Source organism: Brachyistius frenatus, unplaced genomic scaffold (genome assembly GCF_029030835.1).
Source record: "Brachyistius frenatus isolate BFR_SWC_R1_liver_20210118 unplaced genomic scaffold, ASM2903083v1 Contig_165, whole genome shotgun sequence".
NCBI classification, from domain to species: Eukaryota; Metazoa; Chordata; class Actinopteri; family Embiotocidae; genus Brachyistius; species Brachyistius frenatus.
This window is the reverse complement of record NW_027210764.1, coordinates 78,087-94,371: the sequence shown is the minus strand read 5'-3', so window position 1 is coordinate 94,371 and position 16,285 is coordinate 78,087. Positions and strand designations below refer to the sequence as shown.

The window sequence follows — 16,285 nt, the reverse complement described above, 5'->3', positions numbered from 1 at the left end:
GTAATTCCACAGTCGAGCAGCTGTCACAACAGCCTCTGGTCAGACCAGACTAATAGTGGCCTATACCTCACTTCAACCTAGATCGTCCATCCTCAAACGAGATTTGGTTGTGGTTGTGGATGGAAGACGTAACATAATATCTACACTTTAAAGTCCGTTAGCAACAGAATAAAATAAGGATTTGGTCATTACGTTTTGGTCGCAACATCATCGGTGCATCTGGTTCTGAAAATTTTAAAAATGAATTAACTCGTGCTGTTTGTAGGGACTGTAGGGAATAAAAGCAGAAAATGTTCTGCTGAAGTTTGGTGTGTTGCTTCATTTCGCTCCTTCTCCAACATCTTGTTCTCTTTGGGGTCAGATTTGGCAAAAAAAACGACTGGCTATTTTATTTTCGACACTAACACGAAAATAAACTCAACCAAACACTGCAGTCATAAACACACAACAGTGACACCAAAACACTTTGCTGTTCATCGTGTGTGAACAACAACAATCCAACACCAGAATGATTAATCTGGCAATACTCCGCACACTAAACGATGCACTGTTTGGAGTTGATCAGGTTGTCAGACTTTGCTGTGCTTTTCGTTGCCGTGAGATACAGGGGGAAAACATTTGGTACGCCAAAAGAGGATGGTTCGTCTGGGTCCATGACCGTCCTAAAAAAACAAGAGGTCTCTTCAAATCTATCAGCATTTTTTTAAAATAGAGCGATTTTGGCCGTTGCTCCATCACGAAATGAAATCCCCAAATGTAGGACAACAGGTAGACCCATAATAGTTTTCTAAGGTACTATTAAAACCAATATTTATTGGGGAATTCGGTGACCCTAGCAACCGGGGGTCTGATCGTTTGAAAAAAGAAACCTCTGATCTTGTTCCTTCTTCCTGCGAGAATCTCCATCCTTGACGTTTAGCTCCATTTCCTCTACGATTTATATGACTGATGATGATGATGGCTAGTTTTCTGCCTTCCTCCTAGGTCGTTTTAATTCATTGCACTGTTGTTTAGTTTAGTTAATTTAATATTATTCTATTTTATGTTTTTGTAGAGAATGTGCATTTTTTTATTATTATTATATTCAATATTTTTGCCCTGTACATGCTGCTGGAATGTAAAAATTTCCCTCTGAGGGATTAATAAAGTATCTATCTGTCTATCTGACCACAGACCATCTCAGAAAACGGCTCCCTCAGCTACTTCAGAAAAATCATCCGCCGTTCACCGCTAAGTGAATATTCTATGAACAGAGACGTGCTCGTGCGGGTTTTGATGGATCCATTTTCAGCAAAACAAAACATTTCTGTGGGACAGAATTTTTACCAGGCCTCGTTTTAGTTATGTTGTGTCAATACGGGGATGATGGTCGTCAAGAATCCCCTTTTATTGGCATGTCACGGTTTGTGGCAAACCATCTGAGGACCTCTGTGTGCTTGTGTCTGTGTGTGCTGTAGTCATCTTAGGTGCACCGTGTAGTCTGCTGATTCGTTATTTTCAGGTTGCTTGATGGGGAATCGTTTGCATCTCTGTGTTTGCCTTAATTTGTGCATGCGCCTGTATGAACATGCAGCAGGACAGGCAGCAAAGAGGCCTGCTATAGTGATCTGTTGTTAATGTCTGCTTTTGGGCAGCAGGTGTGCATTTGTGTGAGTGTGTATACGTGTGTGCCGAGGCTAGGCTGGTCTGGTCCCAGATTTAGAGGAGGAAGCCAGTGTCAGGACCAGGAGATGGATCTCTCCTGAGGGATCCGATAAATAAGGAAAAAATATCTTTGAAAAGCGAAACACAGCTGTTTCCAAAGGAGAAGTCAAAATATTGGTGGCGTTGCATTCCTCAGCCGCAAGGTAGAAGGCCAGCTCACTACGCAATGCTCTGTAGGACTCTATTTAGCCTCTTTCTGCAAACACCTCTCATTCTCTTCCACTCCATACATCTTTTCTTCCTTCTCCTCCATTATATCTCCCCATCCTCATCTCCATGTCTGCCTTTTCTGCCCCTCCGCTCTCTGTCATGAACACAGTTGACCCTCAGTGTGATTCCCTTTGGAAAGTCTGCGGTGACCACAACGCATTTCAGCGGCTTAGAGGTAGAGCATATGATCCACTGATAAATCAGTCTGGGCTGGCTTCAATCTTCCCCCTGGGCTGACTTACATGTAAGACCTACTGCTTGTTTTACACACAGGCACAGCTCCAAAAACAGCGACGGTAACCAGATACCTGGATATTCAAAAAGCAGGTGGGCCTTGAGGAAAATCAGGAGAACAATAATTAAGGTTTCTAATAATACATCTGTCCACCATGTCAGCGCGGTATTGGTGAGATGAAAGTGTAGAAAACGTTGGCTTTCTTCATGTTATTTGAGTTTTCGCTGAAAGCTAGAAATGCACATCTGAACTGCCATCAAGTTACGTTTCGTTTCAGCAGAATGACGAGACCCGGCGGGTGCTGTTCCTTAAAAGACAGCTGGCTAAATGGACAATGCAGAGCTTTGAATATTAGGGTTAATGTGATTATCAATGCTTGTGTCACCGTAAGCAACTGTAACAGTATTCAGAGAGATAAGGGAAACTTTGCAGGAATAATCATAACCATACTCATTAAAGAGGGAAGTTAGTCTGTAAATGTTATAATTGTGTTTTCTTCTTTGTGACCCCCTTTTCAATGCAATTACTATTTGGAGGTTTTCTTCTCGTTGGAAAACAAGCCAAAACAGGATATAGGATAGGATGTGTGCACATAAGACTGGCAGAAAACCGACCAAAATAAATGAACTGAAAGCCAATCGACATGGAAAGTTGCTTTTGTGCCTTAAACATATTAAAGTTGTGGCTGGAAAATAAAAACTGTGTTAAGAGGAAAACTATTATCTCTGGTGATTTGGTCCCAGCTCTGAATCTTATGTGCAATATTACAATAAAAGGCAGCGGATGGTTTGGCACTCGTTGTAAAGTAAAACAGTTCAAAATGTTACTGGGTGTTTATGGCTGTTAACTACGATCACTGATGATCAGCTTTGACATACTTTTAATGATTCAGCGCGGGACAGCCTATTCACAATGAAAATAAACGACGTCACTGAAAATATTAAACAGCTGAGACTTTCAAGATTGAACCTGAATCTGTCAAATAATAATGATTAAATCCTGTATTACCACAGTGTTTTATAAGTGACGTTTGGCCTGTTTACACTGCAGTCCTCCATCATGAGTTTTACGCTGACCTAACACATCTGGCATATACCAAGAGTCTGATCAATTTTGAGGACACATGTTGCTGTTGCTAATATAATATCCTGAATAAGCGACATTACATAATAGTAATCATAGCATAAACCCATAAATAAGACACACTTTCTTATAAAGTGTAATTATCTTTGGCGCTGTATGACAATCAGAATGACTGTCAACACTTTCACAGCAGTTCATTTCATCTATCTCATAAGTTCTGTATAATACAACTTCCCAATTGAACATGAACATAACATTTAAAGAACTTAATTAGCTAAAGGCTTTTATCCACGATATCCAGGATCCACCAAAATGGGCCGAGACATTCTGGACCACTGATTATCCATCAGGGTTTTTTTCTATTTGGAGATAACATGGCAGATGACTAGAGAGGAAAATATAAAAAAATAAATGGATGAAGAGATTTCCAATTGTTGTATCCATTAAATAAATGTCACATTCCTGTCAGCATGTCCACACAACCAGCTGGAATCAGACAGCAGCTAACCTAAGACAGTATATACAGTTTGTGTGTGTGTATAAGAGTAATTACAAGCACACTGATCATATATTGTACAAAAAAAAAAAAGAATGAGACACTTCCGGTTGGAAAAGGATTCCTCTTTGACTTTTACACTTTTAGTCAGATAAGGCATCACGGAGACGGGCTGCTTGGAGGTGTGGAAAGTGTCCGTACAGGCGGAAGGACTGGGCAGAGTTTCCCCTGCACATCCTCAGTGATAAGATCCTTTTATCCAAACTGCCTCGTGGCACTGGGAGTGGATGCATTTTTGTAATGGAGTCGGACCTCTAACATCTGAGTATATGCAATAGTACCGCTGTACCGACTGCGATGTGAATGAAACTATCTTTCTTTGGCTTATTTCTTTCCTTATCTGTATTTTATCTGTAGTTTTATCATCTCTCAGCACTCTCTCCTCCTTGTATTTTTTTATTTTTCTTTCTCTGATGATGCCTCTGGTGAGAAGCTTTAAATTAGATTTTAAAGAGTTGTAAATATTATTCTCTGATAAAAAAGACACGTCTTGCTTTTCTTCCTCCTTTGTTCTCTTTTTCTCATCTCCCTCTTCCTCCCTCCATCCCTCCCCGTCTCCGACTGTTTTCCTGTCAGTATCATGTTTGGAAAGTCAGCCCGTGGGTCAGCCTCGGGCTCGTAAATTTGTCAGCGGCAGCGCAGCAGAAAGGGAGGCTTCTTGCTCAGGAGGGTCAGGAGCATTCGCGCTCACATGGGGCCTTTTTTCTCACTGCGGACCCAGAGTTGTTGTTTCAGGCACGTCCTCTTTAGAGAGAAGGCCGGCCTGGGAACATGCGAGGGGCCGAGGGGTGCAGCTTTCTTTGTGGCACCACTGTGTGATGAAGACCTACTGGATGGTACTGGTTGTCGAACAAGTACATTCAAATACACTCCAATAGCACGCAAGCTAAGTCACAAGTGACCGTATTTGTGCACAAGTAAGGACGTGCATGACTGGGTGACTGCATTCATTCCCTCACCCCTGACCTTCACCTTGAAGGAAAACATCACCCTAACACACTGATCACTGTTAAATAAATAGCTGCTATTGATCTACCTTACATTTCTGCCCACTGTGTTTTTACAGGGGAGTATTTTTTGAAGCTGTAAAAATAACTGGACTACGACAATTTATGTCAGCACAGGTGCAGTTAAGACATGCAGCCTCGTTTTGGTTTTCTCACCGACATCAAACTCGGTGCAACAGGTTCACTTCCAATCAGGAGGCTGCTGGGAAGCGTTTTTGAAATCGGAGGAGATATCAGTGGCCGATCACAAGTCAGTTATAAATCGGCTACTCAACAACAAAAGTAAATTAGAGTTCAACAAAAGATAACATCTGGAAGGCAAAATGGAATTTAAACCTAGTTCTAACAAATAATGAAAAGTTAAGGGATCAACAAAGTTAATAAACCACATCCTAAAGGAAACATGAATGTCTGTACCAAATATCGTAGAAATATATTCATTGGTTGTCAAGAAAATTCATTAAAACCTGAGAAAGTTCAAACTCATGATGTTGCAATGAGAAAGGTCAGGGGATCACAAAAGTAAGTGGGGTTCACCCTCTGAGGACCATGAATTATTAAATGAAATCTCATGGAAGTACAGAGTATTTACAAGATAAAAAATAAATCAGAGACTGGTCTTGTTGTGCATGAACGGAGCCCAGAACAGTAATGTGCACGGAGCAGAGTGAAGCCATAACTCTTGTGAGTAAGTATTCCAAGTTATGTCTTTTGATCAACAACGCAAATTCTTTGTGACCACTGGTACGAGCGATTTTTCAGTGGCCATGAGCAGAGAGCACACATCCAATGTTGTGACACACTCAGGTGATCGGCAGCTCTCAAATGCTTCAGTAAGTCTACGGCAATGAGGCGATGAGTCCAGCGAGTTGTTCTGAGCTCACGTTTCAAGAGGGGCAGAAGGTCACCGTCCAAGACCGAGGACCGGTGCAGCGAGTCAGGAACAACCCGGTGGCTTGTTCTTCAACATTTGTGGTGATTTCTGTGAATTTGTCCCCACAAATCACAAATGCGCAAGAACCAGTGGTCACAAAAACGTGTGCAACAGGTGCTGACATAACTAGGAATATTTGAATAGCAAGGTTCCTGCGTCCTCCTGTCTGTCCACATAACTGTGCTGTTCTCCCTCGGTGGTGGTTACGTTTACATCATATTTCTACTTGTCGTGACTATTAAATAACTTCAAATTGCGCACATGTAAACACAAAGACATGTATGTCCACACAAATGTGCTTTAGCAGCCCAAGAACAAACAGACAAGACACACACACACACACACACACACACACACACACACACACACACACACACACACACACACACACACACACACACACACACACACACACACACACACACACACACACACACCCGCCCCTCCTCTGGTCCGTCAAGATCACCAGAGGCTTTAAATCACCTTACATCTGTCCCAGAGTTTCTCACCCTTCAGGCATTCTCTGGGTGTGCCTTCTTTCTTTCCTCCTTTCTCTCTTTTCCTTTTTATTCATCGGTGATAAATCCCCGCAGGCTTACCGGTGGCTTCACAGAAGAACACGACAGCAGGAATGTTTGCCGTGACATTTGCGCCATTCCTGTCGGCCGCGGTCATCTCCATTACCAGAACGAGCCTTTCCGGCAGAAAAAACGACGGGGTCATTACGATAATGGAGGGAGTTTACTGGGCACACAAGGACACACTGAGCCGGAGTTCAGCAGTTCACAGGTTCACAACCTTTTTTAAACCTCAAATTCCAAACACATACCAACCAGTGTTTACTAAAAAAGCTTGCGTCCTGTAGTATGTAGTGTAACATCATGCAGATTTATGCAACATCAGTCATCCGAGGAGGGAAAGCATTGCCTGAGGTTTGATGGAATTGAATAAAATTCTAAATTAGCATATCTTTTTTTATAAAAAAAAAAAAATAATAATAATAAATTAAATTAAAAAAATAAGACTTCTCAGTTTCAATATTTGAGATATTGTCTTTGTTCTATTTTCAATTAAATATGGGTTTATGTGATTTGCATTTTTTTTTTATTTTTTTTTTCATTTTACACAGTGTTTCCACTCTTTTGGAAAAGGGGTTGTTGATATCCGTAATCCCAAATAATAAATTTCATCCTACAAATGGTAAAACGGTTTGCCATCAGTGAGAAGCGTCCCGGCTACATCGTCTTTACACAGAGGACGTGGCCCGAGCAGCACGTTAGCAGAGACGCATCAGCAGCTCAAGTGCTTCATGGGAGTGTACACGCGAGGCGTTCAGGTGCAGTATTGAGCTGTAGGACACATGTTGTTTTGGTTGAGTCTCCAAGTGTAAAAAACACAGTAACTGTAGACACGCAGGTAATATGCAGGAAAACAGATTTGAAATGTAAAACTACTGTGAGATCCAGTAACGTTTACAGGTGTGTCGCACGAGTGAAAACTACAGCTGGAACACTTGTTGAGTCGACATGGTTTTATAGTTCAATAGTGCTTCCCAAACTATTTTAAATCATTTTATAAAGATTTGTTTTGATGGCCCTGGGCTTTCACAGTAAGTGATGTTCATTGCTAAGGAGGTTAACAGGTACATTTTGGGAAGTTAGGCTGTAGCATCCTGCACTTTATTCTTCCACTCAATTCTTCCCCTCCAAACCTCATCACATCCACCGAAGCTCAAACTGACGACAGGTGTTTTTAACTTTCAACACAATGACTTTGTGGTTTTGGGTTTATTTCTCATCAACAACTCAGGAAATGAGAGGAAATGCACGAATCAAAACAAAGAGAGACTTTTGTTTGCATCTTTTCCTCTCATTTTTTTGTCTCTCACATACGTAAAACTACAGAGATACAAACACGGCCTTACACATGCACAAACACTAATTCCAGGTTAATGATCTCCTCTGTGTGGCCTCCTCAAAGGCACTTAAACACAAGACAAAGGCTGACAGCTTTACAACGCTTTTAGCAGGAGAGAGCAATGCTGGAGTAAAAACACACACTCTTTCTCTTTGCTCCGCCCCGTTTTAAACTCATGCCCACACACTCAGACACACATGTACGGATACAACAATTACCGAACACATTCTATCAAAGTGTACTCAAGCTTCCTTATGAGGTTGTTTTGGGCTGATATTTGAAATCAGGTAAATATAGGAGTTATAAGAGATGTGGCAAAACAGAGAAAATGTGTCATATAAAGACAGACAGATGTGGTGAAACCAACAGATGTTAGAGGAACAAGTGAAGCTTCAACCTCCTCAAGTTACGGCAGAGCAAACAGAGAAAATTCCTTCCAGCCTTCACCCAGAGGTGATAAATGGGAGCAGCGCGTCCTAATCAGATGTTCCGCCGGGGTTATCGGCTCCGTCCGATCGATCTTTACCAGCAGGGAGTGCGCTGTACTTCACCTCCTTATCTCGTCACACTCCTCAATCCCACTATCGCTCTGAAATGGAATGCCCAGTGAAGACACGAGAGGTGATGGGAGGGAGGAGGACAGGGGGGGGAGGAAGACAGAAAAAAAAACTGGTGTAATCTCTGTGCTTAGCCCCAATCTGAGCTGCCATCTCGTCAAGTCGGAGAGTTATAGCGTGAGAGGGAGAGATATCATCGGGGTGGGTGGGCGCGGGGGCGGAGGAGTGATGCAGCAGGGTGTGTGACAGAGACGACTTCAAGTGTAACAGGAATGCTCCTTTATAAATGGTTCTCTGCTGACCTTCAGGTCGACCGACTGCGAGTGTGTCTACGTGCACATCTTCATCTACGAATTCACCCGCAGACAAAAAGCTCGCAGCATTTTTTTTCCTTGGTCTGTCTGAGCACAACACGGTCTGAAGACACAATCACACGCACGCTGGAATACACAGAGCAGCAAAAAAAAACAACTCTTTGTCCATTCAACAACAGAGTTGTTCTGCAACACCTTGTCTTTTATGACAGACATACAGCCCGACTGGAAAAGACATAATCTAGTTACCTGGAGATGTTTCCCCCATCAGTCCTGTTTGTTTCTTGAGGCGGCTGTGTGTTTTGCCAGAGAGCTTGACAACCAATACAATCCAAACACGAGAAAAAAGGAAGCGCTTTAAAATACTGAAACTCAATAAGCAGAATTATTTGTATATCTTGGGCTGTTCGCGAGCATCATTGCAAGTTCAAGAGAATTTGTAGCAGCAGTGAAATATCTGATACTGTAAACACATGAAAACAAACAGAGGGCTGTAGTTTGTTAATGTAATTTTTCTCACCGTTGCAGGAAGGTTTAAACTGCCAAGTTTATGTCTCAGAAAAAAAATCCTTTATTCCGCTGGACCATATCTTGAATTCCTTGCTTTAACTTCTGGCTAATGCTGTTTACGGTACTCTAAAAGTGGAGGTGAAGTGACGGGTGGTCCTCTGTTCTGCTCTCAAAGGATTTGCAGGAAGTGTTTCGAGACGATTTAGTGAAAATTTTCCAAAGCTATATTCTGCTTCGAACAATTGACTCTTTGATTGAAGCCAGCTAATTATTTGATCATGCTGAGGCTTTTGGACACGTTTCGCTGCAAAGGAAGTGGCTTACCTGGGCTTAGGGTGCTGAGAAATGCAGCCACGCATCATAAGACAAGGAAAACAGCCATTTAATAAGGGCACTTCATTTCTGAATAAAGCCCAGGGCTGTCTGGGCCCGGCTAATCTCCAACCCCCCCCCTCAAAAAAAAAAAAAAAAACACTTCTTAAAGCTTTCTGGCTTGTTTGCCTTTAAAGTGTGGGAGGTAGGTTGGTAGAAAGCGACGCTGTTGACTTAGGCAAGAGGGCTAGTGACAGCTCAGCTATAGCCATGCAGTGGGGTGTGCAGAGACGGAAAGGGGAGAGGAAGAGAAAAAAAAACGAGGGTAGCAGTGATGACAGAGTGCACAAAATCATAAAATAATTCCAGAATATATGTGCTATGGGGAAAAGACGTGCAATTTCACTTTCCAGACATTGGGGAAAAAGCCAAGTCTAAATGCAACCAGGAGGCAACTGAGATGGACTGAAGTTGGGTTTTTTACAAACCACCTCAGGAGATAGACTGAGACACGCTCTGGCCAGATGTTGTGAAAGGTGTGAAAGCATCTGTTTCTTCAGGACGTATAGCTAACGGGTACAGTGAGTGGTCTGTGTAGTGAAGTAACCACTATCTGTCCCATGTGATGGTGGCAACTTATTAACAGGGAAATCACACTGATATTGGCCACTGTTCTCCCTGTCACATGTAAGACATCAATCAGTTCCCAACTAGTTATCCCCATTAATAAACTTGACCATATCTTCCTCTCTCTATAGTGGCTGGTTTTCATGTTTGAGTTTGGCTACTCTAAACTGTATAATTACTTTTCATTTCCAACATACTTAGATAACATGTTTGAACTGATTCAACTCGATTATATTTCTGCCCTGGTTTGATTTTAGCCCAGTAAAATCAGCACTCTATTTCTTATTGCATCTTGATCTGATTGAAAATGCTGTAAATGCATCCAAGAGAGATTAAAATGGTATTTTAAACCACTTTGGAAGGTGGTTTGAGGTGCATTTTACCAGATGCTGAAAAAGTGTCAGCGCATCTATCTCTCCAGACGCATATTATGTAGTTACACGGCTCTCACGTGTAACTACATAAATCAGCTTTGTGTGTCCAATAAACCAGCACATGTGACTAAATGTAAAGGAATCGTCTCTGGATTTCATGCAGATATGAGATAACAAGTGTAAATGGGGTGTTAGGGAAGCAATCAGTCCACCGAGTTCATCTCACCTGTGTGTCATGGAAGGGTATTTAAAACAAGGCCCAAAAATCTCCTGGATGGATTTTCTTGGATTATTATGGGCTCTTCCCCATCGTACCTCCCAGCAGACAAACAGAGGGATCGGAGAGCAAACAACCAACAAGAGCTTCGGCTGCCCTCGAGAGCCAAGCCAACCTTAGAGAGGCCTCTGCACCTGTCTGTGGGGCTGGCATCGGGGGGTGGGGGTGGGGCTATGGTGAAATGAAGTCGTCAGAGTTAAATGCAGATGACACAGGAACAACATTTGGAGTTCCTGTTCTGCGACCCGTGAAACCAAAAGGCATTTCTGTGCATCTTTGACTCGCCATAACCACGAGGTGACGGCTCGACCTCAAAAACCAAACCTGATAGGAATAGCAAATTTTTCCCCTGCTGGCTTTTATAGCCCCTCGCTGAGGCTTTGGATATTTGTTCAGCAATATGTCAGTGAGTGAGCATTGACCTCCTCTATTTGTTTTCCACTGGGATGCAACATTACCAATATTGGTCACATACTCCTCAATAGATGACCTTGTGAGGGATTTATAGAAGGTGTGTTAGCAGCAGATCCACTAAATATATCCAAACCAGAGTTCTCTTCAAATATGAATACAAAAAAGATGATTTTAAAATGGTCCACGTAAAGACTTTCAGAGGGACTTCTACAGTATAGGGCTGCAAGGATTCAAGATTTCCTGCACATGAGCTACTATTAATTTATTTAAGTACATTTATGTGATGAGATTATCGTTAGATTGTCATAGTTTCATTGTGTAAGTAAAAGAGAATAATTTCATTTCACATGAAGTCTGTTAAAATCGACATTAAACAGGTGTGAACAAGCTCTAAATCTTCATGAATAGTGACTGGTACCATTACCGGAGGACCCGGCTATGCATTAACATGTTCGGAGCTGCTGAGTGTCACACAGCATGAGTCATGCAGCGCACAGTGTCACTTCACTAGACCTCAGTGGAAAGCAGGACGTCCGCAAGGCAAACAGTGATGAACGTGCTATTCTAGGAATGAAGATGAAAAAGGAGCTGGAAACTTCTGCTTCCCCCCCAATTTGAAGTTTTCCACAACTTGCTCGGCTTTTTTTTCTTCAGTGGGTCATTCTGAGCAAGCGATGACAGCAGAGGAGAACGGATGACTGACCAAGAGGTCTACATGAATCACACAGAGAGGGGATGAAGAGGCATATGGTTTGCAGAGAGAGCATTTGAGACTGGATGTAACGCAGGGGCTCTTAAATCTATCGGTGCCCCGTGGGAACACGGTCAGAAAATGAGCTGTCTATCTGTGCTGCTGCCACAGCTGGCTGTGAAAGACATCAGTAGAGACCCGAGTTTAAATCACTATCACAGTTTTATTTGCTGTGGGTCCACTTAAAGTCTGAGATTCACCCATCTGAACACAGAGAGGGTTTGCCAATGTAAACAGGTGAATCCAGATCTTCAGTATCAACATTGCCAGTGTCGTCCTCCTTGCCTCGATTTGACAGATCATTTTGTATTTGTCAAGGAAGGCGCTCCGCCTTGACCTATGTCTGTTAATCTTGCTACTTCACATTATATCAGACAGATTGTTTTGGTTCTTTGCTTTTCTTCCTTTCATTTATCTTGATTCTAATTTATAGTTTCACTCTGGCCGCACATGATATCCAGATTTTTGGGGCTAGTTTTGAAACAAGAAGGACCACCCAGAAGTGTTTCAGGCCTCTTTCTGCTGTAGCTTTCTAAGTCGCTCCAATCGAGTAAAAATGCCACATTAAAAACGAATCGGATGGCGATGACACACGGTAGTCGTGCAAGGCCTTATTTGCAAAGCAGATGGGGAGCCTTGGCCTGTCCGACATTAATTACAATCACATTCGGGGAGGAAGCCGTCCCTCCTCCAGGGCGGTTAGGACTCTGTGTACGGCTGGAGGAGATGGCAACCTAATCCCCCGGTCACCGCAGAAATCTGAGGGAATTGTCAAAAGATGCACAGGACGTGATTAATCAAAGCAGAGAGCCAGATGTGCAACAGCACAGGAGTATAAACCAAAACTCACACAGCAAAGGAACACCAAGCCACAGACACACAAACACCACGCCGCCACCATCACACTCCCCCACAGAAGCCAACAGAGGGGGCTTCGATATTTGAGACCGAGAGGACAACCTCCTTCTGTCTGAATATCTGGTTTTCATCACTACATGTTGCAACACCAATACTCAGAGGACCAATAAGTAGAGAAGTTTGTTCAAACCGAGCCGCTCCAACCTGATTCTCTTCTTCATTTGTGGTACTGAGTGGCTATAAATGGTTTACAAAAAATGAGAGGTAAAAGATTTCAAATAATTTTTTGTTTCAAGAGAAGCCAAAGTCACACACAAAAAAACAACAACATGAGAGTCCGTTCTTCAGCAGTGATATTTTCCCACTGCAGTCATGACAATGCTTTCAGCTCCCAAGAAGAATGACAATCAATCTGGATTTAAGCCTCCTTGTCCAGCAGCGTCTGACTCTGGCAGCGCCTCTGTTTATCTTCAAGCGCTCTGTTTAGAGTCTCCCAGTAAACACTGGTGCTGCTAATGGAAGGAAGGGCTCTCAGCTTTTATGTTTCAAACTCGTTATGATTAAAGTGTCCCTCTTTATCATCACTGGGGCTAATTAAAGACAAATCTGCTTGGGAAACACAAACAATGCGACGCAATTTACGCAAAGACCGCAACTCGCTGCACTGGAGGTCAGCGGCAGGAATAGCCCTTTATGTAGGAATACCAGCGGTGGTGGTTGATGGTTTGCTGAGGATACGAGGTTTATTTTCCCGCGAACACATAAATCACGGAGTAGATTGCACAGCAGGACTGGCCACAGAATTTTGGTCCTATAAATGAGCCGAGGATATATAGCGAGTCTACCCGGAGAGAGGACGTATGACAATAAATTCCTCTGAGACAATACAAACCTCATCAGTTTATCGAACCACAGAGGAGACGAGTCCGTTTTTTTGCCCTCTATGTGGTTCACACGATGGACCAGTTCATCGTCCAACTCCAAATATGCACAATGGTGCGTCCGCTTTGCGTAATGCCGTGTGTTAAGTGATGGAGGTTACAAAACGGGACGATTACAGGTGCATAAAGCATGGAAAAATTATGCTCTTCGATAAGAAAAAAAAAGACGCAAATTATAGGCCTTTAAAAATAATAATAATCATATCTCCGTAAATTTGCCTCATTTAGTCACCTAAGACTCCCGCCTCAGCAGGCAACGTTATTCCACTTAATCCCCGCTAGTGTCCAACACCTGCTCCCTTTAATTAAGTCTCGTAAATTCAAAATTTTTTGCTTGCTTAATTTTTTTTTTACTTCGCTTACAACGACCACACACAATCACGCACAAAAGAAAAACGACCCATAAAAGATATTTTCAAGTGACTCACCTAAATTAACGAAGCTCATCACCATATCTGCATCATTCAGAAAGGCAGTCTCTTGATACGTTGCCAGATGAGGGCTCTGGGTCGTCCGCATGGACTGATATCGGTCCAGCATGCCTTCCACTTGGCTTTTCTCTTCGCTAGATATAGTGTTGTATAAGTCCAACATGAAAAGAGGAGCGGAGTTGTACTTTCCGTGTGACAAATGCGGTCTCGGTCTGTGCGGCAGCCCCAGGATGGACAGGATCTCCTTCTGCATCTCCCTCTTCTCATGCGTCCGCAGCCGCCGGTGGATGAAACCCGGGTGCGCGTCGCTGTTTCCATCCAGTGAATAATTACTCCCCGCGACCGTCAGCATGCAGTAATAAGCGCTCCACCACAATCCGACCAAGGCAAGCCAGCAGCTGGTCATGGTGTTGTCCCGCTGTGCTCTCCGGAGTCCCAAGTGTGCCTGGCTCGGAGCTTCAGTCGCCTATCCGAGTGCAGAAAATGTGCGTAATTGTAACCAAAGTCCGTCCGAGAGCGTTGTTATCTGTCGCAACCACAGATCAAAAGCAAAAGAAGAGTCGTGTATCAAGCCATTTGAAATACTCCCTGAAGCAAGATGCAAATAATAGTGTCGGTCCTGCTTTCATTTCTGATTCCCGTGGCGCGCTTTGCTGCTTCAGGATAAAGTGCACCATGTGAAACTTTATTCTGAGCGCTCCGGTGAGTCGGTCAAAACACACCGTTTGATGCGACGATCACCAGCCAAAGAAGTAAAACTCCGCTGATAGAAGCCATTTTACTAAAGCGGATGTGTTTACTCTCCAAGTTATTATGACTTTGCAACGCTGCGCACTGACAAGAGCCGTCCTTCAACAGTTGAGCTGGTCTCAGCGACGGTCATCCACTCCTACAGGCTGCATGAGAGAGTCTAACAGGAATCAGCAGGTTGCAGTCCATAATATGCGTGCGCGCGTATCCGTGTGAACGTTTGTGTGTGTGTGTGTGTGTGTGTGTTCAGAAACCGCCCACTCCGTGCGCACTTAGCCAGAGGTGGAGCTTTTTAGGCTGCAAGGACAAGTCTAACATCATATTTCCATATTTTGTTCGCTACGGAATAACAGTCTGTCTGTTCCAATAAACCCGTCAAGTTAAATAGTCTTTGCATTTGTATTGAGCCTCACGTGTCTCTTACATTCTCTTACAATTTCCGTGACGTAGCTTAACCTACGCCTTCTTGATATCTGTTACACGTCAGTTATCAATAGTAGTGTTGGAGCAGGTCTTTAACTTCAGACTAGTCAGCCGTTTATTTCTAATTAGATTCGGATAGTTGTGCTTTAATCATTTGAATTACTCCTCGACACTAAAAGTCAACACTTATTGTCATAACTGCTGTGATGAAACATTGATCACATATGTGCACATCCAGAACTATGATGTATGCTTTAGAGCCGAGTCTCCTGCATGTTGTCCAGTTGAGGCACGACCCCTGACGATGAAGAGAGAAACAGCAAGTAGTGCACGCACATCACCGACAGAGGAGAAAAGAGTCCGGGCTGCACCTGCCTTGTTAATGCCACTGGACACGTGAACAAATTGTGCAACAGGTCAAATTCAATGCTGGAAGAAGTATTTCGATTTAAAAAAAAAAAAATCCTGCTTCAGTACAATAACATCAGTATTTGAAACGAAATGTATAAAAGTAAGTCCTGGTTTTTAGTGGAGCTGTTTACAACAATCCTTGACTACACATTGCTAGATGTTAAATGACAAAGACGTTGGAAAGCACTGGCTTAATCCTCAACAGTAAAAGCACATTATAATGTGCATTGTGTCAATCTGTGATTTGTGTCAAATCTCCACGTTAAAAGTAACTTAAGCCGTTGAATAAATGTAGTGGAGTAGAGAGTACAATGTTTCCCTGCAGAGGTCAAGAGGGAGTATAAAGTACCATCAAATAAAAAGTAGTATCTCAAAACTGTAATAAAGTCCAGTACTTGAGTGGATGAATTAAATTACTTTGCGCTGCTGGTAATTTGTCCGAGATGAAAATTGATTAATCACAGTCCTGATTATAAGTATTTGGACAGCAACATATTTTTTGTTCTTGAGGCTCTGTGCTTCAGCATGTTAAATTTGGTATAAAACAACGGCTACAACATTTAAGTGGCAAGTCTCAGCTATAATAATTGAGTAGGTTTACACTGATATAAAAATAACTGTGTGGGAGAAAGAGTCATTTTAACACAGAGGTGCAGTTTCAGAAGTAGTTTAACCAATAAACTTGAATT

General features: G+C 42.7%; 3 protein-coding genes across 3 annotated transcripts in view; 1 reads left to right on the top strand and 2 right to left on the bottom strand.

Annotated features, from left to right (window-relative positions):
* bmp6 (bone morphogenetic protein 6) overlaps positions 1-14,862 on the bottom strand; it is a 50,527-nt gene extending 35,665 nt beyond the window's left edge. Inside the window, exon 1 of the mRNA XM_069716950.1 lies at positions 14,010-14,862. Within this exon, the coding sequence (XP_069573051.1) occupies positions 14,010-14,418 (409 nt within the window). The 5' untranslated portion in view covers positions 14,419-14,862. The remainder of the gene's footprint in view (positions 1-14,009) is intronic.
* The window catches only part of txndc5 (thioredoxin domain containing 5), a 137,451-nt gene that overhangs the window by 44,655 nt on the left and 76,511 nt on the right, over positions 1-16,285 (top strand). The window lies entirely within an intron of this gene.
* LOC138631783 (enoyl-CoA hydratase EchA19) overlaps positions 1-16,285 on the bottom strand; it is a 54,473-nt gene that overhangs the window by 13,952 nt on the left and 24,236 nt on the right. The gene's annotated exons all lie outside the window — the stretch shown is intronic.